Source organism: Haliotis rufescens, unplaced genomic scaffold, assembly GCF_023055435.1.
Source record: "Haliotis rufescens isolate VD_foot unplaced genomic scaffold, xgHalRufe1.0.p SCAF_8, whole genome shotgun sequence".
Lineage (NCBI taxonomy): Eukaryota > Metazoa > Mollusca > Gastropoda > Lepetellida > Haliotidae > Haliotis > Haliotis rufescens.
Genome location: NW_025964372.1, coordinates 34,235,590 through 34,249,367, shown reverse-complemented (window position 1 = coordinate 34,249,367; position 13,778 = coordinate 34,235,590). Strand labels below are relative to the sequence as shown.

Below are 13,778 nucleotides of genomic sequence, written 5' to 3'. Positions count from 1 at the left end.
ATATTTGTTTTTTAGTTATATAATCCATATATTTAGCAAAGCCCCCAACCGTGTCAGGTCAAATATATGGTAACCGTTCAGTGTTTGAACATATGATCTGAACATTAGATAGTACTGGTTCCCACCTATCTGTCCCACCCGTAAACAATTGTCAGTGTCCACTTGGTAGGAGATGCTGCGAGTAGTTATATAGGAAAAACATATTCTACAAGCTTTTTGAGGTTAGAATGAGGCGGCCAGTATTTTATTCACGATTATTTGACTAGGTTTATGGAGTTCTCTCTTGGTCCACACATAGAATAAATATTAAAGTGACTTTTGTGTGAGCACACCGTCTCGAACACATGGTCACACTTAGATCACAAGTACAGGAACTCTGTTTCTTGAAGGTCGAACAATGAAAACAAACTGATCTAAAAACTGATCATTTAGGGAGTCCACCGCCTTGGGACATTGTCCGGTAGGACACTCTCTCACCAAGACACTCTGACATGACAGCGTCGTAGACCACTCGTCGGCCATCCGTGTGTGTGTGTGTGTGTGTGTGTGTGTGTGTGTGTGTGTGTGTACTCATCAATGCATGCGGCATTTTCATTTTGTCATTCTTCGGTTTGAGGGTAGCCCGCCTGTAAACACAACCAAAGACGTGCACACTGTTTACAAAGAAACAAAACCATGCTGAGTTTGTATGTGCAGCTTTAAAGACAAGGAGCTCTTCTTGGGAACGAGTAGAAGTGTGTGAGAATTAACAGACTGAGAGAACAATGATACTTGTCAATACTGCAACGACGCTGTTTGTGACATGTTTCGGACACGGACCTTTAAAACGGATCGAATTAAAACTGTCACCCCGCCCCCTCCTTCCCCGACCCCCAAACCGGACCTGCACACGTGACCAGCAAACACAGGATATAGCAATCTGCTATTTCTGTATAGATTACGGTGCAAATTCGTAATTCTTTGGTTCTTGAAATTCTCAGAAATCCCACAAATTCTCAGAAATCCCACTTGCAGTTGTATATAAGACGGTGCATGCTCTCTCGTAAATTCAGTCTTGTCCAATCTTCTACGGAAAACAGTAAGTAGATTTCTTATTGCACTGTTGCAGACCCTCAATGGCAGATCTCCTGGTAGCAGATAGGTAGACGTTGACGATAGTCGAATATGGCGTTCAGTGACACAACTAGAGGCTCATCGAAATTTCAGAAACGTGTCGAGAAATCTTCCTTTCATACTAGTCTTGTATCAGCATCGAAGAACATGGATAACTATCTAGTTTAAAACCGAAGACTAGCTGTAATAATGTAATTTGATAATTAAGGTAATATATACATCGACAGCGAATTACAAGTCAGGATTATCCGACAAAACAGATTTCCAATGAGCGTAAAAGGCAAAATTGCAACGAAATTTATATGAATGGATGACTGAAAATACGTGATGACACTAGATATTCTCGAACATAGTCAGCGTGTCCTGGCCTATCGGCAGCAAAGAAATATGTCATGGAGTGGGAGAGTAATTATGTTTGACGCCGTTTTAGCACTATTCCAGCAATATCACGGCGGGGACACCAGAAATGGGCTGCACACATTGTACCCATTCGGGGACTCGAACCCGGGTCTTCGGCGTGACGAGCTGACGCTTTAACCACGAGGCTACCCAACCGCTCTCTGACATGAGAAATCTTAGATAAATCAAATTCTTTTGTTTCAGTTTAATCATTCAAACGTCCGGTAAAACCATGGGCAGCGTTACCATTTTGACTCGTCCTCCCCGACAGTCAGCCTTTTTCCGAAAACATGGTGTCATTATTTCATTTGAAATGATTCGTCTTAAATTGTAATTGAATCCCTTTTATCAACCTGACAGAAACAAAGACTTGGACACAGGTTCAGTTAGAAGTTTTAACAAAGCATAAAACAACGCAATGCCAAGACGTGTTGACAATACTGTTTGTTTTGCCAGAAAAGTCGTTGTTGAAGAGGATGTTAATGGAATTGTTGTTTTTGTTGTTTCAGGCGCGCCCAAGAGACACAATTCTGCACAGCGAATTGTGACGTCTCAGACGACTGGTGATGATGGGGATGGGGACGATGAGGATGTTGTTGATGATGATGACGATGACGATGGGGGTGAAGGTAATGATGCAATTGCTGTTGATAGTACCCTGACCAAAATACCACTAACCCCTTTGAAATTTCTAAACATAAATGTATGTGGCCTCAGAAAGCGCATTGAACATAAATTTTGATTTGGTTTAAACATATTTTTATTTCAAAAGAAATCTGGATCGGTAAAAAAGCAAACCTTGCTTATGTAAAAAAATCTCCAGGTAATAACTTAACAACAGCTGGTTGTACACACGATAGTGCTACATGAATCCCAAACATTGAAGTCAGTGGTGCCTGAAATAAAATAATGCAGTTTTCCATTGCATAAATTTAACGTCACTCAAATCTGTTGCTTTTAACAATGAAATCGTCAACTGATTGAAGAATATCCATGTTTATAGAACTGCTGATTGAACCATTGTCATGTAATATAGTTTTTAAATCATACCCATGTGTGGAAAAATACATAGTGTTTCTGATAGTATCGTATTTTTGACAGCTATTGAAAAAGAGAATTGCTTCTTCAAAATGATATCCTCAAATGCAGTAATGTGTACAGAATCCAAGACATCTAAGAAATGTATGGAATAGCTTAATAATCAATTACATAAGACATTACGTGAGAATATTATACATTTTACCGTGACATTGAAGAATGCTTGACTCTGACTGGTTAAAAGGGGTATCCATTTTTCTACTGATACCTGTTTTGAGCTAACTGGCAAAGTCAAAACAAAGTAATTTGGCCAAGAAGTTTAACTTAAGCTTTAGATCTATGATCTGATATCGTTTAATGACCACCAAATAGCCAATTCCCTTCCACTGATTCACATATCTGAACCTCAAATTAAGTGACCAGTGAGACCTCCTCGTCTGTTTCATATTCATATCCATGTACAAAGATTCAGAGTGACAAAAAACACTCCACGAGACTGTATGGCAAGAGGCATGGCTTCAACTTTAAAGCTAACTTTTCCTTTATGTCGATCAACATTCCCGCAGCTCCCCAGCCCTTGGTGTCAACATTTCACAACTTTTGAGACACAATCGAGCATGCTTTTTCGCCCAAGATTTCAAAGAGCGTCATATGACTCCTGCTGAAAAATTGTTTGATTAAAGTAACAACATTCAAGGCCTCAGTAAAGCTTTCAAAACGATTCATGGGAGACATGCGGAGGATACTTCCAAATTTGACGCATCAGTGACAAAAATGATGTCCGATGCAATTCCCTTTTATCACTTGTCCCATATGTTCCCGTATTGTTTCAGGTGAACACTTGACTTGCTTTTGCATGTGTTTGTGATGGGTGTCAGCGGGGGGACAGGATACCTAGTATCATAACTACTTAATAGTTATTGATGGACGCATGCTCATGATAAGGTCGTAATTGTACAATCGACTCTGCTCTTTGAAGCGATTTCTCATGAATTTGGAAAGGGTTTTGTCGCTTTTATTTAAATTAAACCTTTTCGCACAAAAACCATGTGTTTGGAAATATCGATCTATCGACAGCCTACGCATCGATGCATATAATATTTGCTTCCGATAACCCGTTAGAATGGTGTATACGTTCGATAACAAAACAACAGCTTATCAAACAGGGCGGAATCTATTTCAGAGCTCACACAATTAAGTAAAAGACACACTAACCGCTGTGTAAGGGCTACATAATCACCCTTCGTCTGCATCTAAAAGTTCTGCCAGGTCGCAGTTGGAGAGATAGTCATTCGTAATATGCATTAAAGTTGGGGGCTTGTTTCAAACTGCTGCTTAAACTAAGTAACAAACTAGCTAAAATCCTGTTGTTTCATTAAGTTTGTTAAGAGAAATAAATTCGTACAGCAATTCTTTTCTCTTTTTCCACAATCTGTCACACTTACAGTGTGCAATGTCATGTTGATGAAACGACTTGTCGCGCTAAATTCCAAGAAGTGACCTGACATGTCGAAATGAATTGGTTGAATCCAAACTGCAAATATGCAACGATTTGCGATGAAATTAAAACATTCATCTTTGGAGGTTTATTTGACACATTTCTGAAAACTATGTGTTTTAAACTGTCATTTTGAACAAAGCGCCCCGGCCCTGTCGTCATATTTTAAATTTTGATGGAGTCCTACTGTAGATTAGATACCTCCTGATTTTACATTTGAAACCTCGCGCTACTTCATTAAAGTTCAAAACACCGTAGGTGTATCTCCTAATTCACTATTCCAGTTATATCACGGCGTGTCAGCTTAATGTGGGAGGAAAGTCCGAAGTGATGCAGGTCTCAGACGTTTACCACTTTGGTGAAACCCACGAGCACGGGTATGGTGCTGACCAACCTAGAACATAATCGGGGCGAACCGGGATTCGAACCCATAATCATAGGTTTCTGGGTTCCCGAGTCCCTTAAAAAATGAAAATAAGCATATGCATAAACAAAATCACCAGACATTAATAGCTTGTTTCAACTTTTAAAGATTTATACGAATCAATTTGGAAACCAAAGATTCTGACACGAATGCTGTACACGATCCCGTGTTTAACTCTGAAATATTAAATTGTGACATCACTTACGAGGAAATCATTGTAGCCGCGAAAAAGTGAGAAATACATCCCCGGGATTTGATGATATTGAGAGTGATAATTTTCTCCATGTCCAAGTTCCAACAGGTAAAAAACAAAATTGTAACATTTCGAGGAGGCCCAGCAGTTAAAACAAAACTATCCTTTTTCTTTGGAAATGGTTATTGCAGATAGTTGATAACTGTGTATAGCTAGGAATTAATCTACATCGAAATAAAAGAATAGTAACTGGTAATAAGTCAAGCTTGTATTGTTTATTAAAACGACCACGTAACACAAATTTGCCACTTGTCAAATACTTAAGTACAATAAAACATCTTGTCTTGACTGCCTACTCCCTGTTTTTTCATGTTATGGTTGCTCCTATTTTAACGTAAAATTCCGAAATATGTTTGTTTGAAAATTAAATTATCATAGGAAACATACATATCAAATGCATTGAGTTAGCCAGTGAAACGCAACAGCTCATTCTATGGTATATAGAGTCCTCGGAAAAGAATCCAATAAGATGTATAAACGAATGGTAACATTTTGACATAAATTAACATACAAAAGTGGACTAATGAAATAATCCAAAGTACTATATTTAACTTTGCAGTATCAATACCTTGCAAACGACACCAACTTTGAATTTGTTACATCTGTCCAAAAGTATAAATTTACCTTGCCTACAATTTAGAACTTTTGCCCGCTATATAATTCAAGAACTATCGGAAGCGAATTTCATCTGTTTAGGTACAAAGCCTTTAAGCCAAAAAGATTACTCCAACTAAATATTACGAATTGCAAATATTTCAACATTCAGCAGAACAATGTCTCCATTAAATGCGTCAGCACTTCAAAATCTGTCATGCCTGTGCACTTACCTTCAAATAGTATTTCGTCAAAGCATTGAATGATATAATTACCTTTGAAAACAGACATGTATTATGTATTTACCAACAAAATTCCACCGATTTCACACACATTTCATGTCAGTGAATGGAACTTGCAACCTTCGTGAATCATTAGGCTACAGATAGGTTAAAAAACCACAAAGCATTTCAGATTATCTTTATTAATGTAATGCACGCTAGCAAGATATTATATATTCTAAGGTTTCCTAAGGTTCATGGAAAGAGTGTTTGAAAAATAAAATTGTTGCTAAATATTTTTTCAGGTTTTTATTTCGGTTTCTAAATGAGATAAAACACTTCCTCTTGGGTGTTTATTTTGTAACGACTTCCCTTAGCGCTGCCTTCTGTTGTTGTAAGCTCCCTTTAAATCACAAGATTTGTGGGGTTTATTTGGTGTATGGTTCCAAACTGATAACCTGCCGTGTGCATGCTGTGTCTTTTGTAAACTAATTTATTTGTAAAACGTAACATTAAAATGTTATTTTGTGCTTCATTTACTGTATTTCAATTTAGCTATTTCAAAAGTTGAATTGTGCAACCAATGGTGATCATGGGATACTGGAGACAATGATTTGTTTCATGGATCGTAACAACACCAGAGCAATTCTTGCTGATGTTATATTATGGTGGCAAGAACATAACTGTATATTTATATACGTTCTACCTGTGGAATACTGAATACTAGACTAAACACTTTGAACTACCATTATAATCATTATTCAGCGAAACGTTGATATTCAAAATACAGTAAACTACGGTTATAACGAACACGCTTATAACGAACTGACGGATATAACAAACTTACTTTTTAGTCCCTACTATTTGCTGTAGTTATGCTGTATATTTGCTTATAACGAACTACAGTTATAGCGAACTGAAAATAGTAGTCCCTTTGAATTCGTTATAACCGTAGATTACTGTAGATGGTTCAAGGATTAGGGAGTGAAAACATATCATATTGTCGAAAAGAGTTAGCCCGGTTTAAAGTCAACGCACATGGAGTGATACTGTTTTACTTCACTGCTCAATAAGAAGTACAGTTAAACCTAAATAGATACTCTTTTGAGAAAACTGAGACAGGTCGTACTATTATTATTACTAGATATTCCTCGCCATGGCGGATGTTAGCAGACAGGACATTGCAAAGGCAGAGAAAAGAGTGATGAGCCCAACGGATGCCAAGGTAAATATTTTTATTGTCACATCTTGCGATATGAGCATGAGGTGGTCCACAAGTCCACTCTCTAAGCTGTAAAGGGGCGGTCGGGTAGCCTAGTGGTTGAAGCGTTCGCTCGTCACGCCGAAGACCCGGGTTCGAATCCCGACATGGGTACAATGTGTGAAGCCCATTTCTGGTGTCCCCCGCCGTGATATTGCTGGAATATTGCTAAATGCGGCGTAAAATCAAACTCACTCACTCTCTCTAAGCTGTAAATGCCAGTTACTACATTGAATATTGAATCAAAGTTAGCAATAGTGCAGCTGTATCAAAGGGCATGATGACGCACCATCAGCCAGGTGACCACTCGTAGTCCCCATCCTCCCCTACGTCAAGCATGGACAGCTGAGACGTATTCAACCAAGGAATCGCCATGGGATAGTCATGCGATATCAGTCGAAACGTTATGTATGCATGGCCGTTCAGAGAAAGTTGAAACATTAAGATTAGACAAATTTCCTGCTGCCACCTCTGTGACAAAAGAAGTTCAATTTTTCAAAGTGTTACGTAATGGGTAATGTAATACTTGGAACTACTGGTGTCACCTGGTGTTGTTTCTTTGCTTATATAACTTTCAATGGAATTGCAGGAAGACATGATGTTGGTCCTCGGGCCTCACATGAACTGGCAGGAGATGCTGAGCCCGGCCCCTCTGTCGGTGTGTCTCCTGGGTCAACTGGTGCTCGTCACACTGGACAAGGACGTCTCGCTGGTGTCAGAACACATGGACAGATCTGCTTTCAAATATACGAAGTACCCTGATTCATTGAGGACAAGCATTGTTCAGGTCGCCAACCAGGGATGGACAGCCTTCAACAGGGCCAACAAAAACATGGACCAGATCCGCCTTCTTACGCTGCAGATACCTCGCCATGTCAGGAACACTGTGAAGGTAGATACATAAAGTTTCATTTACTAACGAATAGGTTAAAAAACAATTACTTTGTAGATCATTTTCATTTCCTAACTGATCAAAAGGCACCGAGCTTTCATGATGCGTTTATAACATGTGACACGTTACATATAACAGGAAAATGAGAATGGACGCGTTATTGAGTTCATAATTGTTAGTTTGTATTGGAAACATTTGTATGATCTATCTATCTCATTTCACTCAAATAAGGAGTTGTATGAGGTGAATGAAAACATTGTTATAGCCTCCTGTGGTACGTCGAGACGTCTTCCATGACTGTGACACATGCATATTCTGTATACTTGAAATCACACTAAAAATTATTTTTTGTGATCACTAGAAAACAGTCGGGAATGCGTTTCACGTCACAATCATACCAACTTCTTACAATTATACGCTACTGTCATGTACTCTCTCGCCATGATCCACAGAAAGTTTCCAAACATTCTCTTTCATCAATGGCGATGAATGGCTGAAAAAATAATCCCAGCATCCTTTCTGCATGTTTTATCCGTGAATATGATGCGTTTGGGTCATTCAAATAATTGAATGTGACCACAATACCAAAAGTGTTTCTTACCACTACACATTCAATCCCTTATTTTATCTATATATAAAGCATATCTATAACTGACATTCTTCATATAGTACAGACATTTCACCTTGTGATCATATGATGTTTGCAGTTTATCATAAAAGGATCTGATGAGGAAATACAAGAAGTGGTTCCGGATATTTTGGCTAACATCAAGAGGATAACTGATACCTGCCTCGTAAAGGCAGAGGAAGTGGAAACACAGTTTTCTGACGTCATGGATTTGATAGGCGAACTTCAAGAAGCCTGCACATTTACAACGGGGAAGCATGATGAGAAGATTAGCAAAGCTGAAAAAGACATCAAAGTAAAATCATTGCGCAAGGCTGAATTAGAAAAAAGAAAACAGCAAGCTGAAGAGGAGTACAAAGAAATGAAACATCTATTTGGACAAGCTCAAGAGTCATATGAAAATGCCATGGACTCCATGCCCTCTGGATGGGAAATGGTCGGAATGGATTTCGTGGATGGACTAGGCAAATCTTTTCTCTCAGCAGTACAGGGGGTCATAGATGTTTTCACATTGAAAATATTTAGTAATGGTGTCAAGGGTGATAAGACAAGTGAAGTTGCCGCAAGTGTGCATGCAATAAATGCTTCTGGTGGTTTGGACATGGGTAATAAGACAATATCAAAAACAGGAACGTCTGAGGATGCACTCGCGTTGGAGCTTCCAAGAATTGATCTCTGCATACAGAGCATCCTGGAAAACTTTAACTTTCTTTCTGAGGGGAAAGAACTTAAGAATCTGACTTTGGTCGAGTCGATTTTTGATGATGTCATCAGTTCTCTTGCATCCTACACAGGAGTGGGTAGGAAGAGACTCGATGGAATCAAAGAGGATGCGTCTCAACTGCTCCAGATTTTGAAGCTAGCAAACAAGCAACTGTTAGGAGGGGGAAAACAACGAGAGAGAGCGAGGGTAATGGCAGATAGGTTGGATGGAAAGATGCAAGCTTTGACAATGTTTTCTGGAATAGCATTTGGGGCAAAGCCAGTACTGATGCCAACCCCAAAGATGTCGTCTTATGAGCAAGGACAATCTGGATCAGCCTCTTCAAGACAAAGTGCACAAGCCAGATTTATGGTTGAACAAGCTTCATCTACCCTTGAGACTGTTAGGAATGACTTCAAGGAAAAAAGCCAGAAGCTAGAGAAAGTCAGTGGAGACATCGCAGCAGTTATCACCGAGCTTGGGCGGATCCAACTGGACAAGGTCAACTTTGACCAGATCAAAGCCTTATTGCAGAGAGGTATCAAGGCTATTGGTGAAGTCAGAACCCAGTGGGGAAAATTGGTGCGATTTTTCCAAACAATATCCAACATTATTAAGTGCAGCATGAATGAAAATGTGAAGAATTTTCTGCAAAGCTCTGAGAAGGGGAAAAAGCTTCGCCTGAAGTACACCATGTCGGACATGCTCAGAGATATGATCTATGTACAAGCCACCGATGCCAACACCTTGGCCTACATGGTTAACAACCTCGCTGAGATGTATGTTGAAGTCTCCCAGAAGCACCTGATGGATCAAGTTGCAAGTCTGGGCGAGTTGATTGGACTGGATCCAGTAAAGGACAGGGAGGTAATATCTCAAAAACAAGCAGACCTGGCAACACAAGCGAAAGCCGCCACTGCCTCAATTGCTGTTCTAGTTCGACAGAAGCAGAAAGAATTTGACACAAAGGTGAAGAGCAGAATAGAGAGAATTGAAACAGAGATGAAAGCAGTTCTTCCTCCACCTGAGCCGACAAACCCAGAAATGGAGAAGGAGAAGAACAAGGCCGTCAAAGAAGCTAAAGAGCTGAAGGCTAAACTAATGGCAGAGGATGTTGATGACTGGGTGTGACTTCTTATCATTCACCTCACAACTGCAGGGTTCAAGGTGTGGACGATACCACATAGTCCTGCCTAGTTTATCATAGTAACCAATAACCTCTGTAAACTAATTTACACTACTGCCGTTTGCAAAGAATTAAATATTAAGCAGTTGAATGATATAATGTATGTGCTCCCATCGATGGATATAAATTTGAAAATATTTGTCTAAACAAGGACGTTTGTCATAGCTTGTGACTATTCTCATTAAATTTCCGGCATATACGTACTGTTTCAACGCAGTCATTTTAGTGAACTGTTATATAAAAACTTTTGTGACAATAACTCCAAATCGAAAAAAAAAGCTTTGAACTTTATATTGTTGTTATATGTATGGTCTCCTTCCTAAATAAACTGCTTCTTGAATGCTGGTGTTGACTGCTTGTGCAAATATATTACCGCCTTCTCGCATGTGTATACACAATGTGTGTAAACATACCTTAAAGACCGCGACCGTTGTGCAGTAGGTAGAGCGTCGGCCTACAGACTGAAAGTCGGTGGTTCGATACCCTGGCCGCAACATACCAAAAAACGTTAAGCGATTGTACTTGTTGTTACCCTTCCTGGGGCTCGGCATTAAGCGACTAAAACAAGCACTGGTCGGCTCGGTGAGGTATCAGTGTTAAGCTATGGCTTGCTGGGATAGCGCTATAAAACCGGCAGAAGTCCGTACTGGTACAATCAGCCACTCACACACGTTAAGGCAAGTCGCTGTATAAGTGAAATACTCTTGAAAGCGCTGCATACCCCGTTTCACCTCACCACCTCACCCTGGAACTAGAGGTTGTCACCAATTTGGAAAGTATATTTGACTTACAGTTTCTTATGAATACCCCCACCACAGCATGGGACGGTTAGGAAAAGAGCTGAAATTAGAGTGAATGAATGTCATTTTACGCCAACCATGGCAACAGTTTTTGTTTTTTTTGTAAATGCGAATGTATGAATCCAGCCAGCAAGTTGTTCATATCTTGATCAACGTCCCACGTCGCCGGAGTGCGGTGACAATCAGACATTTCACACATCACCTCATTGTTGTGGGTTCAGATGACAAACGTGGGGCAGCTGTTTTGCCCCGGCATCACCAAGGGGTACTAATGAGTGAGCGAGTGAGTGGGGTTCAACGCCGCTTTTAACTGTATTCCAGTTATATTGCGCCGTGTCAGCTTAATGTGGGAGGAAAGCCCGAAGTGATGCAGGTCTAGGACGTATACCACTTCGGTGAAACCCACGAGCACGGGTATGGTGCTGACAAACCTAGAAACATAATCGGGGCGAACCGGGATTCGAACCAACAATCATAGGTTTCTGGCGTGCCCAAGGGACGCCACGGGGTAAAAAGGAACAGGAACAGTGACGTGGTGTCATGGTATAACTGTATTGGTAACGGTCGTATATGCTGCGCACTGGGACAACCATACATGCAATATTGATATACCGTATTCGACGTAATAAGCGCCCAGGGCGCTCTCAAAATTAGAAATAGGGCGCTCTTATTAGAATATTATTTTGGTGAAAAAAAAACAGAGTTGAAAGATAAATTTCGTGCCTGAAATGTTCATATACGAGAGATACATTTTTCCAGAATTTAGTTGCCCATAATTAAGGGTGCTTATAACACACGAGTACGTATTATACGCGAATAAATAAGTGTTGTGTACATTGATCAATCGGAAGGGGTGCTAACTGATATTGTTCACTAGCCAGTATATTAGTAAATATCGCCGTGGGCGCTTATTAGAGCGGGGCGCTTATTACGTCGAATACGGAACTTGATGTGTGAAGTGTCACAACTTTACATTATTCTGTGGAATATCTCTCGGACAGAGGAACCTTTTACAGAATAACCCTGCAACAGGGGAACTGCGTGTAGAATATTCCTGTAACTGGGGAACTTTCTTTAGAACATTCCTGTAAGAGGGGTGCGTTTTGTAGTACATCCCGTGGATTGACAAACGTTTAAAATATGTTTAACACACGGGACCTTTAGACTTAAAAACATTTAGACTTATATACTTGTGTTGTAATCATGTTGCAACGTTTATATTATTGACCATACTGATTGTCAAGCAGTTCCGACCGTCTCCGTGGTAGAGCGTCTGTCCGGTGAACGGAAGGTCGGGGGTTCGATCCCCGGCCGAGTGATACTAAAAGACGTTAATGAGATGGTACTTATGTTACCTAGCCTGACGCTCGGCATTAAGGGGCTAAAACAAGGACTGGTCGGCTCGGAGTCAGGATACTGTCTCTGAGTGGGCTATACATGTCATGGTATCTCAGTGGGCTGTGCACCAACAATCTTAAACCTCATTTCACCTCACCTTAAGCAGTTTCCATTTTATTCTTTAGATGATGTTTTTTTAAATAATGAAAGGTACATGGTATGAGACCGATCATTTTATATTCTGGGGAGCTGGGATTTTTGTTTGAGACAATATATTTTCAGCTAGCGGGTCAATGCATATATTTTTTTCTGAAAAGAAGACCAAATCGAACACTATATTTCAGAAAAAAAAATTGGTGTGTCCAGTTTTGTAACATGAGGACAAATTATCAATTTTTCAAATTTACGGGGACAGGTTATTTTAAGAAAACATTCAAGCCATACCAACACAGCTTCACCTTCAACTCCAACCCTTCCTGGGAAGGGAACGTAGACGGCCCCTACCCGAAGTTTCTTGATCAAAATAGGGGCGTAACGTGTCCGTTTCATTTATTACATGACTCTAATTTCTTAACCGGACCTGCATTCTGTAACCAATTGTGGTTTTAAACATTCTGTCATACAGCTACGTCGTATGTATATATATATTAACAAAGTGCATACAGATTTCCATACCTTATAAGCGGAAAGAAATATTGAGTTAGAAGTTTAATCATTAAAGTAAAACGTTATCGTGTAGCACAGTTGGCGCACCGACGTCACACAATAAAATAATTATTAGATAAATATTATTAGATAAGAGTTACAGCTTGACCTGTCCGTCCTTTGTGACGGTGTCCGTCATTTGTAATAACGGATTGCTGATTGACGCACCAAGCGACTTGCCACCTGTCATGCATGGTTAGTCTCAGCTTCATTATAGTGAGTGAGTGAGTGAGGTTTTACGTCGCTTTTAGCAATATTCCAGCAATATCACGGCGGGGGACACCAGTAATGGGCTTCACACATTGTACCCATGTCGGGAATCGAACCCGGGTCTTCGGCGTGACGAGCGAACGCTTCAACCACTAGGCTACCCGACCGCCCTAGCTTCATTATAGATAGATAAGCATAAATGTCAATCAGGTAAAGTCAATTTATTCATGTCCATTCAAACGAAATTGTATGATATTCATTGTTTATATTGTCCAATCAGAATGCAGTACACAATTCTGTAATATTTAATGCATTCACTATCATTGTATAAAATGATATAATTGAGAGAGATAATAATAGTGTCTTATGTGCGATGCTATGTCTAATATGCGATCCCCTGTCGCCAGTATGGAAGTGACTTTTACTTACAGAAAGACTTAATACTTATGTATGACGATCCCCTAGCGTCAATTAGGACGTGCCTGTATAATTAACAATTATACCCCAGCGATACA

At 39.9% G+C, this 13,778-nt stretch overlaps 1 protein-coding gene across 1 annotated transcript; it reads left to right on the top strand.

Moving 5' to 3' along the window:
- The first annotated feature begins 951 nt into the window (after positions 1-951).
- Positions 952-10,550, top strand: LOC124141779. The gene is made up of 5 exons (XM_046509867.2): positions 952-1,078; positions 2,022-2,141; positions 6,685-6,765; positions 7,391-7,693; positions 8,401-10,550. Exons 2-5 carry the CDS (start codon positions 2,079-2,081, stop codon positions 10,153-10,155), a joined length of 2,202 nt encoding a protein of 733 aa, XP_046365823.2. The 5' UTR covers positions 952-1,078; positions 2,022-2,078; the 3' UTR covers positions 10,156-10,550.
- The last annotated feature ends 3,228 nt before the right edge of the window (positions 10,551-13,778 follow it).

Coding starts and splice junctions, on each gene's coding strand:
- LOC124141779 (XM_046509867.2), top strand. CDS start 2,079: ATGATGGGGATGGGGACGATGAGGATGTTGTTGATGATGATGACGATG. Junction 2,142..6,684: donor CGATGACGATGGGGGTGAAG/GTAATGATGCAA, acceptor TATTATTACTAG/ATATTCCTCGCCATGGCGGA. Junction 6,766..7,390: donor TGAGCCCAACGGATGCCAAG/GTAAATATTTTT, acceptor ATGGAATTGCAG/GAAGACATGATGTTGGTCCT.